Source organism: Malurus melanocephalus, unplaced genomic scaffold (assembly GCF_030028575.1).
Source record: "Malurus melanocephalus ecotype Western Australia unplaced genomic scaffold, MMel_1.1 scaffold_288, whole genome shotgun sequence".
NCBI classification, from domain to species: domain Eukaryota; kingdom Metazoa; phylum Chordata; class Aves; order Passeriformes; family Maluridae; genus Malurus; species Malurus melanocephalus.
The window spans coordinates 255888-269210 of NW_026623520.1; the positions used below are offsets into that span (position 1 = coordinate 255888).

The 13323-nt window shown below is 39.5% G+C and overlaps 2 protein-coding genes across 2 annotated transcripts in view; one reads left to right on the forward strand and one right to left on the reverse strand.

Moving 5' to 3' along the window:
* Positions 1-11505, forward strand: part of MRS2 (magnesium transporter MRS2) — a 12173-nt gene extending 668 nt beyond the window's left edge. The window contains exons 3-11 of the mRNA XM_057376718.1: positions 1346-1382; positions 1969-2081; positions 2525-2698; positions 3345-3475; positions 4139-4255; positions 6891-7043; positions 8127-8244; positions 8955-9068; positions 10046-11505. Coding sequence (XP_057232701.1) covers positions 1346-1382; positions 1969-2081; positions 2525-2698; positions 3345-3475; positions 4139-4255; positions 6891-7043; positions 8127-8244; positions 8955-9068; positions 10046-10156 — 1068 coding nt within the window. The 3' untranslated portion in view covers positions 10157-11505. The remainder of the gene's footprint in view (positions 1-1345; positions 1383-1968; positions 2082-2524; positions 2699-3344; positions 3476-4138; positions 4256-6890; positions 7044-8126; positions 8245-8954; positions 9069-10045) is intronic.
* Positions 11506-11835: 330 nt separating this feature from the next.
* Positions 11836-13323, reverse strand: part of GPLD1 (glycosylphosphatidylinositol specific phospholipase D1) — a 23431-nt gene continuing 21943 nt past the window's right edge. Inside the window, exon 25 of the mRNA XM_057376719.1 lies at positions 11836-12645. Coding sequence (XP_057232702.1) covers positions 12568-12645 — 78 coding nt within the window. The 3' untranslated portion in view covers positions 11836-12567. The remainder of the gene's footprint in view (positions 12646-13323) is intronic.

A 13323-nucleotide genomic window follows, 5' to 3' on the forward strand; every position in this document is an offset into this window, starting at 1 on the left:
TGTTGGTTTGAGGTACTCTGGTATGAGAACCAGTTACAGCACATAGGGTTGATGAAGATGCTTTTCTAAGGTTCTTTGACTCTAATTGTGAAGGCAGATCAACTGTGGGAAGTGCTGCAGTCAGAAGTTTCTTCTTAAGTTTATCAAAGCTGGCTGATACCTTTTAGAAATATTAGTCCTGTGTCTTGATAGCTGTAATTCTAAGTAAATGTAGGATTTGGTGGAAAACAAGCTCTCTCAATGGTGTCTTTTTTAAAGGTGACTGAAAGCTGTTTGCAAGCTGCTTGGTTTGCACATTATATTTTTATTTTAAATAAGATGTATTGTGAAAAATCACATTATTAGTGCTAGTGAAGGCAGGTTAGGTCTCCTCATTGATAATGAAAAGCAGTCATTTTGCAACAAGGTGCCATGTAACCTCCACTGCAGCTCTACTGGGATGCATGCTTAGGTAGGCTTAAATCACTGACAGTCTGTTTAAAATCCAGTAATATGGGATTAGGCTACTTTGTTTGTGAGCAGAATAATAAACTTTATGATTAAGTCAGACATAGCAGTCTTTCCAAGAAAATAATTTCACTAGGAAATACAGGTGTAAAATGAATAATATGAATGAATGACAGATGCTAAGACAAGAAGTATTTAGGTGCAGGGTATAAGCTAAATAACATGTCATTGCAATACTTGACATGGACACAAGGCCTAACCAGACAATCCGTAAAACTCTTTAAGTTTTATTTTTGAATTTTTCAGATTGTTCCAGAGGAAATAGCTGATTTTTTAATCTCAGATGAAAGATGCCCTGCTGGTCTTCTCTCTGTGAGATCCAGTGAGAGGATCCATGGGAATAGCTCAAAGCTTTGCCAGGGGAAGTTTAAACTGGACATTAGGAAGCCATTATTTACCAAGGGTAGTCAGACTCTGGAACAGGCTTYCTGGAGAGTGGTCTATGTCCCAAGCCTGTCAGTGTTTGAGGCATTTGGACAGCACCCTTAATACCAGGCTTTAACTTTTGGTCAGCCTTGAACTGTGCTCTGATCATTGTAGGTCTCTTCCAACAGAAATAGTCTGTTCTAAGTCTGAACCTCTGTAAATCACCTTAAGAGGGCTTGTGTGGGAATGTTGTCAGGCAGATGACCTTAGTCACAAACACAGTGAAGCATCTGGCCATTTTGTGCAGTTATTTTGCCTAATTGGGATGAACTGTGAATGGAGGCCATTAAAAGCTGCTTTCTCTTGATAATGTGCTTTCATTTGGCTTCTAGGGAACTGCAATTAATTTTAGGAATTGATTTCTTGTTTTATAGTGGTTCTTTGAAAAAAATACTTTTTTCCATTCTTCTAGATGAAGTTTGACAAAGAGGGAAATACTACCTATTTTGGTAAGTTTTTATTGTAGTTTTTTGGGGGATTTGTTTGATTTTTTTCATTGTTCAATACAGAAGAGCCAACTGGAAATCTATATGGGTTAAAAAAAATCATGTTTTGGATACTTCACTGTTTATTTGGGATTCTGCAATGTTTCCTCTGTTTTGCTGCCTTCCACTGGGCCTTCAAAGCCTCTTGATTGTTACAGTTTTTGTAYATTTTTAAATAATATTTTGAAAATAATGTATTACCATCTCTCACAGGAAGGTAATTTTTCCTTTGTCATTTTTCCTTCTGACCAGCATGCTACTTTCTCTCCCTTGTTTTTCCCTCTAGGATTCTCAAAGGAGTTGCTTGTTTTTGATGTGAAATTAATTGTCGTGGCCAAATTTTTCACTTATATCTAGATTTTTTCATTCAAGATTAAGTCTTCTAAACTTTATAGAAAATAACTGAGATTGAGGAGTTTATGGGAGGAAAACTTTTTAAGATAGCACARCTGGGGTTTTTTGTTGTGGGACTTAGTAGCACACTAAGATGTCATTTCAGAACATATGCTTCCCCTCCAAATGTCTTCATTTAAAAATATTTTCATGATAGAAAAGAAGAAAACAGAATTGTACCAGGAACTGGGTCTTCAAGCTCGAGATCTAAGATTTCAGCATGTGATGAGCATTGCAACCAGGAATAACAGGATCATCATGAGAATGGAGGTAATGGTTTCCCTACAGTTGAGTGTAAACCCTGTCTTATCCTTGCACTTTGATTTTCTTGCACGGCTCTATAGTAGCTTTTTGTGAAATGCAGTCCAGCAGTAAGTGTGTCTTTGGAGTTCTGCCTAGCAGTCAGAGTGCGAGTTCCCCAGCTGTACACATCAGTGACCATTTCCCTGGTTGAGGACATAAGAAGCATCGCTAACATTGTCACAAAAGGAAAGGCTTGTGAGAAGCCTCTTCTCAATCCCTGGCACAGTGCCAGGGATTGAGCCTCTTCTATCTGAACCTGTTTGCAGTTAACAGAATTTCATGCTATTTTCTTCCTGAAAAGACATTTGAAGATTGGTTTTATCAAAGCCCAAATTRGCAAATATACTACAGTTATGAGAAATCTTTGTGGAGTTTTTTTTCAGACTTCTTATATGTATTGTCTTTTTCAGTTCTTGAAGGCTGTGATAACACCAGAGTTTCTTCTGATACTAGATTATCGTAATTCTAGTCTGGAACACTGGCTTCTCAATGAACTAGCATCTCAGCTGTCTGGGGAAGGTCAGCTAGTCACATATTCCCTGCCCTTTGAATTCCGAGCCATAGAAGCAATCCTGCAGTACTGGGTGAGCTATCTCATTTTTTTTTAAATGTTTAGGACGTTCTTGTTACATAGGAAAGGCAGTATGAATTCAGTCTTGTGTCAGTATTTACATGTACATATTTTAAAATGTATTCTGCACTTCCTCTTTTTTTGGTTTTGACTCTTGTTGCTTTAGTTCTTACAGTTCTGTGTGTATGTGTGTTTTCATTCTCTTTCCAGTAAGATGCTTTTTGGATATGATGGCTTCACCATCATTTGGGTAATTAACAAGTCAGAGCTCCTTTCTAGTGACATGCTGTAGCTGAAATGGAAGACACACAAAAGTGCTGAGTCCTCTTGAGCAGGAGTCAAATCAGATTTCTAGCTRTCTTAGAAATCTGCTTGCTAATGCTAATATGACATTTCTAGACAATAGTGTTTTTTAGCTTTATCAGCCTTATTGGTGTAGCTGTCACTGGGTTTCAGTTCACTTTTTATTAAACATTGTATTTTGCACTGGCTTTACGTTGTAAATGGTATCCATATAGCAAGTATTTTCCAGGCACTGGAAAGCAGGTTGTATTAACTACCTGTTACTGTGAATTCTGTGTTGAGAGACAGGAATCAGTTGCCCAAATCATTCTAAATGGATTATTTTAATTCTTATGAAGGATCATGTTGTTATCTAGATCAGCAAACTGCAGGGAAGACTTAACACTTTGCAGCCTCAGATCCTTGAGACACTGGAAGCTCTGGTTGACCCCAAGCTTTTATCTGTGGATAGGAGTAAACTACACATTCTCCTGCAAAATGGCAAGAGGTAAATAAGCTGTGTAGAGACTAGATGACCACAGAAAATGGCATGCATTGAAATGTTAGAAAAATGGTATCTGATATTAATTTCCTAGATTACTCTAATGCTGGGTTGTGTATCTCTTTTAGAAATGTAAAAAATCAGTATATGACATACCTAGTGTAAKGGGGGTAAAAGGAAATAAATTCTAAATTGTCACATATACTGTCAAGCTTCTTAAATCTGACAGAAGAAAGTAATACCTAAGAGAATGGAATAAAGAGGAAATGTTCCCCATAATGTGAACCTTTGTAAATCTTTGCTTTAAGGATACTAGTACTAGTACAGTGATACCTTAATGTATTGGCCCCTCTCATATCACAGTGCAAACATGCGCTTGCTACTTGCTCAAAGGTGCTTGTTTTTTTCAGGCTTACAAATTCATCCAGAAACACATCTGGAAGCCTTTTAGTGCATGTCTGTACCTCACTGGTCCCCAGGCAGATCACTGCCACAGCAAAGAGTGKGGCTTGTAGAGAATGTTTTGAAGGGTCTCTCACAATCCCACAAGGAAATCTTCCCTGTCCATTCGACCTGGTGAGGGTGCTGGCTGGCAAACTCATGTAGAGATTATCTTTGGGCACTGGGGTCGCTGGGGATTACTTGACCTTTTGCCTGTTCTTCCTTCAGCTTGTCAGAACTGGAAACAGATGTAAAAGTTTTCAAAGAAACAATTCTGGAGATCTTAGATGAAGAAGAAGTAATAGAAGAGCTCTGTCTGTCTAAATGGACTGATCCACAAGTATTGTATGTATTTTTTGAAGCCACATACTTTTTTTTAAACCCTGTATTTTGTTTGAGGAGAACTTGAACACTGAAYGCGACGTTTCCTGCTAAATAGCAGAAAGAAAAGGTCTTCCTAATTTTTTTTAAGTCCTAATGCTTTCTACTTAGAAATCATTGTAGTTGCCATTTTGGAGAGGAACTCCGTTGTTACACAGTTGCAAATAGTTCTTGGCACAACAGGCCGGCTTATCTAGTGTGTGATGAGATAGGAGCAGGATGGCAGAAAAAGCCAATGTTGTTTTTCARTATAAATCGACACATTCTGGGAGCGTTGTCCTCAGTTTCACCAAAATAAAAACCAGAGACAGGTTTTAAAGCTTGTCTTGAATATGTCAGGCACCACACTTCCTTTACTAGAAKTGTTCTGAACACCTTCCTCCTAGCTTTTTGCTCATTGGCAGAACCTTGAGGGAAAGAGGCTGTGAAGCACTTTTGGGCACGTGATGAATGGCATTCCAGGAGATGAACATACAGAGACAATCCTATTGCACTCTGGGGTGCTAGTAAAAGACAGCAACGGCAGCACTGATCACTTTATAAAAACTAAAACAAAAAAGATGATATAATATCYAAATATGTTTTCAGCTGAATTGTATTTAAATTTTGGGCACAGAGATGCATTTTATGTATAGGCAGATAACAGAAGCTACCTTCCAGGGTACTTTGTGAAGTTGCTGAATAATACTTTTGGCTAACTGCATTGCATGTACATATTAATATCATTCACATGGTAGTACAGATTTGAAATCTTGCCCTACTGAGCTTAATCAAAATGTGCAGCAGAAACTCAGTGTTCCAGAACTGGGACATGATTTGCATTTCTAATACATCGTCTGGAGCAGTATCAGAGGTRGCTCTAAATTCCAGCTGCTCCTGAGCCAGCAGCTGGTCTTTTTCCTGATTTTGCCCAGAGCATGGCTAAGTCTGCTGCCAAAGCTTTTATTGCCTCATGGTAGAAAACGTGTAAGGGACATCTAGGAAAAATCCCAGTGTCACCTTATGCTCGTGTCAAGAGAAACCCATAGGCATCCATTCTTTTCAGACACTGTTGCACAAGGGTAAGAGRGGTAGTAGGAGGTTGTGTGAAGAGTGCTGGAGCTGTGCTGCAGGATGCAGAGAGGCAGTCTGCATGAGGCACATCAGCAAACATTAGCTATGACAACACATTTGCAGGCAGGCTGGCAGTGTGTGAAYAGTTCTTTTTCACTTCAGGATTGATGCAAATGATTTGTGGTATTAGATGAACTCATGAAGCTGGAAAGGATGTGGAGAAGCCCAGTTAGGCAGATAGGGGTYGTCAAGAATTTTTGCAGCAGAATGTTAAGCTTAGCCCAGAAAGATGAGGCGACCTCTTAGCTTTGTGTGAAGGAATGTCAGARTGTGGAAGACTCATGAGGCAGATGGAGGCTAGTTAATGAAAACACATCCACTGGCAGTTATTTTCATGTCCTTATGGCTGTCTTTATTTTGTACATTCACAGAGGAGCTGGTGTAGATGTAAAGATACTCATCAAGTATGATCTTGAGATACTCATCAAGTATGAATCTGTAATACCACAGATAGTGCTCTAAGACTTTCAAGGCTGCAACTCCTTTCATCTTCATGCAATGAAAACCTCAAGGTCTGGAGGGCTTTCAGATCAGGTTGGCTAACCCAGAGTTTCTGCCCCACAAGAGAGTAACTATGTGCTCTGKTAAAGGTCCTAAGGGAGCTTACAGGAGTTGGTTTGTAAGACATACTGCTTATTTTCTTGGAAAACCATTTCAGACAGTTTCCTTTAGCAGTCAGTAATGCCAGGAGATTAATTAAAAACTTCAGTCTCTCTAGAGAAATGAGAAGAACAATCTTCCTGGCTTTGCTGCYTAGTTTCCAAGCTCTTGTGAACCGCCGGTGCCTCGGGTTTCATGTAGTCAATGCCAGAAACATAYGTATTTTAGAGGAAGGCTGCTGCGCCAGCAGTTGCACCATGAAGCAACATGAAAATCTCTCAGATTTCACTTAAGAGCATCTTTCATTGGATAGTCACTCTTGGCTGCTTCATGATCCCTAAATGCTTTGCAGTAATTGCTGTGTGTAGATCAAATGCTTTACAACTAAACCATTTTAATATACACCCTAAACCATCTCCATCACTGTGTAATTGTATGTTGACTTTTGGTTATGTTTKATTCTTGGGATTTTTTGACTGTACTGTTACTATCTCCCACCACTTGAGGGCACCAAGAAGTTAAGCATCTCCTGTCAAAATTGTTAGCATTTTATAGTAACTTAATATATAATATAAAATTTATATAACTAACTGTAATATCTGAAAAACTTAAGTTTTGTGGTGGTAAGCATGCTTTGAACACATCAGTTGCTAACTGCTCTACTATAAATAATTGACTGCTTGTGCTGAGCTGCTGATAAATATAAAAATATTTCTTTTATTTTATGGTGTTGGAATTGATGGAAGCTTCTCACCAAAAATATTGTATTTGGTGGTGTAGTGTCTAACAGTACTCTTGTTTCCCACCATTCTTATATGTCTTAACACATTAATAATACACTTCTACACACTATGTAGCTAACCAGGAAAATATATATTATGTGCAGTGAGGAGAGTACRTCTGGGATTGACCATGCAGAGGAAATGGAGCTGCTGTTGGAGAATTATTACAGACAAGCAGAAGATCTTTTAAATGAAGCTCGTGAACTCAGAGTACTGATTGATGACTCAGAAAGCATCATCTTTATCAACCTTGACAGGTTAGTTACCATCTGCTACATTACCAAAAGCTGAGCAGATTTTACTCTTTCTTGGCCTAGACTTTCTCAAACCTGCCTACAAGGAAAGTTGGAGAATTCCCTCCTAGTGAGGGTTGAATGGATTTGTAGTCACAGCTGCATTTCACTTTTCTTATCAGTGAACTGGATAAAGCAAAGCAACAAGATAGCCTAATTAGTATGTGTAATTAGTATGTACCTCTGTAGCTAGGCATCAGTTTTCTCTAGCAGGAGAAACCTAGCTTCTCTTAGMTGCTTCTGGGAAGCTACTCAATACTGGAAATGTCTGGAAATTTAGAGCCATATTAAAATTCTGTTCAGAAAATATTACTTGCCAGARTCTGGTTAGACTACTCAGGTGTTCAGGACAATTATTACTCTGTAGAGTGATACAAGAATTAATAACTTAGAAGCAAGTTTTCTCTTTATGCATGTTACATTTTTCACTATTACATTTTCTACTGAAAAATAATTGTAGCTTGCATTTACAGTAACATGCCACTCTGTCTTTGAGTATTTAATATTCTCATCTACATTGTGGAATTATCTGTAGAATCAATTAGTGGATGCTGCATCAGTAAACAAMAAAAATCTTTTAATGGAAGACTTGAATATGGAATTCACCAAGACAGGCTCAAGTTTATACTCTGCAGCATTTACCAACTCTGCTTTTTTTAAAGTATTAATTTGCAAGGTAGCAGTAAATTTTTGTTTGCTATGAAKATGGACATCTCAATTCCAGCCAGACAGTGGTGARAGGRCACAAAATTGAGCAGAAATGTAGAGTTACTTTGTGTATATACACCTCTGAGAAGTGGGCARTGCTGGAAAGTCTGATGATGGTTAAGCAGAACCTGCTGCCTTTAAAGGTGTCCTGATGTAGCAATGCCAAAGCAATAGTCTCTTTGTACTGTTGTGTCATGATCATTGTCACTGGGTTACCTAATTCCAGCATGACTTCCTTTTTTTCAGTATTTGATTTTTGTGCATGCTATATGGAATTTGAGAATTTAGGCAGCAAATCAATTTTTGGGTTCCCCTTACAGATGTTTCTCCCTTCTTTAGCCACCGTAATGTGATGATGAGGCTGAACTTGCAGCTGACCATGGGGACTTTCTCCGTCTCTCTCTTTGGACTCATAGGAGTTGCATTTGGTATGAACTTGGAGTCATCTCTTGAAGAGGTAAGGARCAAGTGCTGTGCTTGTAATAAAATGTGGGCTCTGATCTTACAGTGCATTTTGTATTTGGTACAACTTCATTCTTTCCATAGACAGAATTCCAGTGATTCATGTGTTCATGCAATAAGCAAATTAGTSCATGGCAAACAGTATTGCAGTCTTTTTTCTGTGTCACTCCCATGCAAAAGAAATGGGAAGACAAATTTTTGGTTGTATAAATAGTTGACTATAAAGTAGTATTAAAGTTTCTTTTATGATCATCTATTCTGACAAGACTAGCCTTGTCTTCCAGATACAAAGCTGGCATGTAGCCAGGGCATTTCCAGCACAGCAGAGGAAGTACTCTACTGTCAGCACATATTTATACCTAAGACTGGGGAGGTACAACTTTAAAACTGCACATGCCACCTTTAAAATAAACAAACAAAACCAAGACTTCTTCCTTTTCAAATTAAATATACGGGTTGAATTTTCAGACTTCCCAATGAAGAAAGGAAAACTGCATGAGACAGTAACAGTATGATGATCCTAAATAAAATGATTTACTATGAAACAGCCCTTTTCCCAAGGGAGGGCTTGGCTGTTGATGGTAGAGAGTTTACTGCTTCCTCCTGTAAAGGAAGAAAACACYGGTGAGGAGGGATAGATTATTGTCAAGTAATCCCTTTTCTGGAGAGATAGTTGGATGACTAATGGGAGTGTTCTGTTCGTAGGACCCCAGGATATTTTGGCTGGTGACAGGGATTATGTTTCTGGGAAGTGGTCTAATTTGGCGGCGCTTACTTTCCTTCCTCGGGCGGCACCTAGATCCTCCRCTACCTCCTCACGTACGTATGGCTGGCCGAGGTTCCTGCCTCCCACTCTGCATGTACAGTCCATTCCTAAGGCAGAAAATAAGATGGCTTAGAGGGGTAGGCCACAAAGCACGGCAGAATTCAGCTCGGGGTCTGCTCCATGACACAGAAGGTGTGCCCTAGCTGGATTGAAGGAGATGGGGGAGCCCCAGCACTGGCCAGAAGTGAATTTGCAGGCTGTTCCATGAGATGTGCAGTGTTTACTTTCACCTGGAAGCTCAAGGAAAGCTGAGGCTAATGGGAAAAGCAGCCCTCGTTCTCCCGCCCACATAACTAACTCTGGATCTGTAATTCCTGTCTTGTAAGAGTAAACAGAGCTGAGAGCATGGTGAGGACAAGTACTAGCTATAACGTATCTCTGGAGAATGATGCCATGGTTGTGWTGTCCTGACTATAAGTCTGAAGTTTGTAATATGCAAACTTTCTCATATGCATTCCAATTGTCTTTGTCATTGATGGTACCAAGCTTTAGGAAGATTTCCAAGTAGCCCGTGTTCAGTTTAGCATATATGGGTTATTTTCCCTATTGACTACCCTTTCCTGGATTTGTGGACACGTATTGTCTACTTCAGCTAGGCACTATAATTTTTATTGTATCAGTAGAGTCAAAAGTTAAGTTGCTACAAGTGACAAAGGGAAGCTCAGATGAACTCCCATTCTTCCCTCCCCTCTTTTGCTACTAAGAAGCAGATGGAAGTAGTTCCTTGTGGATTGTTGAMTATGGCTACAGTTAACTATAATATTCTTAAATGTAGCTCAAAGCCAAGTCCAGCACATACTGACTGCCTTGGAGAAAGGTACTGGAAGGTATTAGCGAKGGAGAAGCCAAAGACACTGTTCTGAAAATAAGGGGAGAAAAATCAGGGTTCAGGCCTCTAAAGCTTTATTTCTTTCTGCCACATGTAGAGTGATTTCTCAGGTAATCACAGGCTCTTTTGTTTCTTGCCTAGGTTCCTGCCGCTTTGAAAAAATCCCAACCAGCAGCTGGAAGAGTAGAAATAAAGACCAGTCTTAAAGGAGAAACGTATGGGCTGAGCAGAAACACATTAACAAACCAGTAGGAACAACAGGAATGAAGAGACTTTTGTTGTCACAGGGTGGATTTTGGACACTTTCCTTGTATTTGTTCTTCCTTACTGAAAACTGCAAGAATTTCTAAACTTGCTAATTTAATATATATTTGTGCCAAAAACCTACAGGGAGATTGTTAATGCTCACGCACAAAAGGAGAGAAACRCAATGGAAAATGGCAGAATGCTTTCTACAGTAGTTTTACCTCCACCCCATGTATGTGCCTTTAGTTTTCTGTATCACATACATGTACTTTCTTTTTGGGCATTCTCATTTTAAGTATTTCTGTCAAATACTGCTTTGCTTAATGGCCTTTGTTACAGAGAACAGAATTCTTSGCTTAAAGGAAAACAGCAGTCAACATTGATCAATAATTCTGGTTCTGACCCATGGATTTAGGAATTTGACGTCAAACGTCAAAGAAAAATGCACGCCAAGAGTGCTTCTTGGATGGATTTTCAATGCCCTATTTAATTGCAGAGAACATGTCTTCCAAAGCAAAAAGGATACCTGCATCTCTCGTGAATCATGACTTTGAGATTGGCAGCAATGAGAAACAATAGTGTCTCTTATTTTACGTGAGCAATAAAAGACTTTRAAATGTAGCTACTAATCTTGGATATTCCTTAACAATTAATCTAGGCCCAAAACATGCAGTTTTAGGAACTGCAGAACTATGTTTTAGCAGRCCTATAGATAATGCCATTTGTGTTTTCCATCTGACACTTATTTCAACACACATGGATACAGGTGCATTTTTRCAACTCCTTGTGTTGTCATAATTCAAAATCTTGTAAAAATCAACAACTGGGTTGTGCTGTCTTTCCCCCAAGACAAAGCAAGGACTAGCCTGCACCACATAAGTAGCCAGGTTAGTCAAAGGTGTAGAAGCCTGATGTCCTGTGATGGGCTGAAGGAAGGAGAAAAAGCTGTATGCTGGCTATTTGTTTTTTCCTAGGACTTCTCTCTGTGGGTGTAGTTCTCCACTGGTTGTAGAGGGAGCATGAAATATTTCTAAATCACATCACACACTTTTTGTTTGGGTTTTTTTAATCTCTCTGTAACACACTGAGCAGCTCCTTAGGTGCCCCCACATAAATCACTGTACTGGCAGGTGTTGAAAAGACAGTAGTTGTAGCTGCGAACTATTTTCTCAGGACTAATGAGTCAAGATGGAAATTAAAAGGTTCATAAAGGTGTGTAGGCCTGTGATCAGATTTGGTTTAAATGGGTTGTACATAGTTACTTTCCAACAGTTCTTTATGTGACTTTAAATACAGATACTAGTGGCATGAGAAGGTGAGAAAAATAATGGAGCTTTTAATACTTTTGAGTTTTTAGCTGTTTTGGTTTTTTTTTGCAGCCTTTTAGCTTAGCAGGTAAAATAGTAAAACACCTCCAAACTGAGCAATTTTTTTTTGCTATTTGTGCAAAGTCCTTACCAATAGATACTTGAATGCATTGTACATYAAACTAATGTTCACATTGCTTTTATTTGTTTAAAACAACCACCCTGAGAGAGAATTCCTAGGAAGGTCAGGTGTTTAATTTTGGAATATAACCTTTAGAATTCTGTGATATTTTATTTAAAATAAAAATAATGCTTTGCCTTTGTGAAGGAGGCAAGAGAGAGAAAACACACGTGTCTACAGACTGGTGTTGGTAATAATAGCATCAACACATTCTGCTGCWCAAGTTGTTTAATAGATAATTGATGCACACTTTGTTAAACCTGCATCATACAAAATTAGTGTTAATTAGTACAATACTGTTAACAGTAAAAGCCATTAACAATTCTGCATTACTATGGTCATGGAATTTTATACACAAGCAGTAAGGATATCAGAGTAATCAGCTACACTTGCAAAAGCATTTCCTAAAACTTCATCAGTCTGCCTTGTTCTTTTCTCCCTGGGAAATCTGARCTGCAYTACACCCTCAATGCAAGTCTCAATMTTTAAGAGAGAGACAGTCCTGTTGATTGGTCCCCACACTCCTGTCAGTCTTAAACCTGCCCCTCCTCCATGCRTACTATTTTGACAGTTACCTTCCATAACTTAGAATCCTTATCACAGTATTTAAGGAATTGTAAATTATGTGCTGYAGTTTCCCAGTTTTGTCAAGAAGATACTCAAATCTGGCCAACAAAGAAAGTGGTCACAGAAAATTCCTTATACAGTCAAATACTACTAGCAAAAAGGCAGCTGCCTGCTCATTTCAGCCTCTAAAAGGTTTTCAGACCATTTGCTTGTTTTAAGTAAGTGATGCTGTTGCCCACAACAGAATTCAGCAAAAGCTTGCTGATGAGTTYTGTTGGTTTGGGTGGGTTCAGGAAACTAGCACCAATACTACTTCACTAGAAGAACAGCTATGCCATGGTATTAAAGGCTACCGTGAACTTTTAGAGAGAGAAGACAAAAATCCTTCCACCAAGTCGAGCTTTCGCAGAACTTCTCTCTGCTGCCACTACRACTTCTTTCTGCAGAGATAAAGAGCAAAGATTAGCAAAATGCAACTGCAGGTGCATGGCTGCCTTAAGCTTCCCTAGGGGAATTTGACCATCTCATTAGTCATATGAAATGGATGGGAAATGAGAGAGCAGCTCACCTGTTGGAGGTTAGGATTTTTCCTTTTGTTCTTAAGGAATTTTGTCCCATCTGTTGCTARGACWCAATAAYGACCAGTACTTAAGACATAAGAACTAGCCYAGCTCTGGGGGAAGRGTGCACCTGGCTACTTCCTTATCWGGAGGGGGTGTCTYTTGGARRGGTGGAGATACCGCGACAATTGKGGCTAGGAAAAAGGGGCTGGGCACAGCTCCTAGCTCTCCTGCTCTCTAGGTATTTGGAGGGGAGACAATCTGTAGTTGCTGCAGGAAGAATCCACCACCACTGGGGAGTTCCATCTCCTACTTCTACTGTGAGTGAGGCTCTGCTCTTAAAAGCGGCCATTGAACTGAGACCTTWTTAACACSTTACTTCACGGGAAAGGACACTCAYCATCTACTCGGGTGCTGCAAGGAACCCTGTCCCTCTGAGGCAGCCTCTCCCGGTTCAGGAGTCGGGCTGTTTTTTCCCTGCCACTGCTCCGAGTTTCTGCTACACTGTAACCCTGCACTCCTGCCTGCAGAGACACACCACAGCTCCAGCCACAGCTG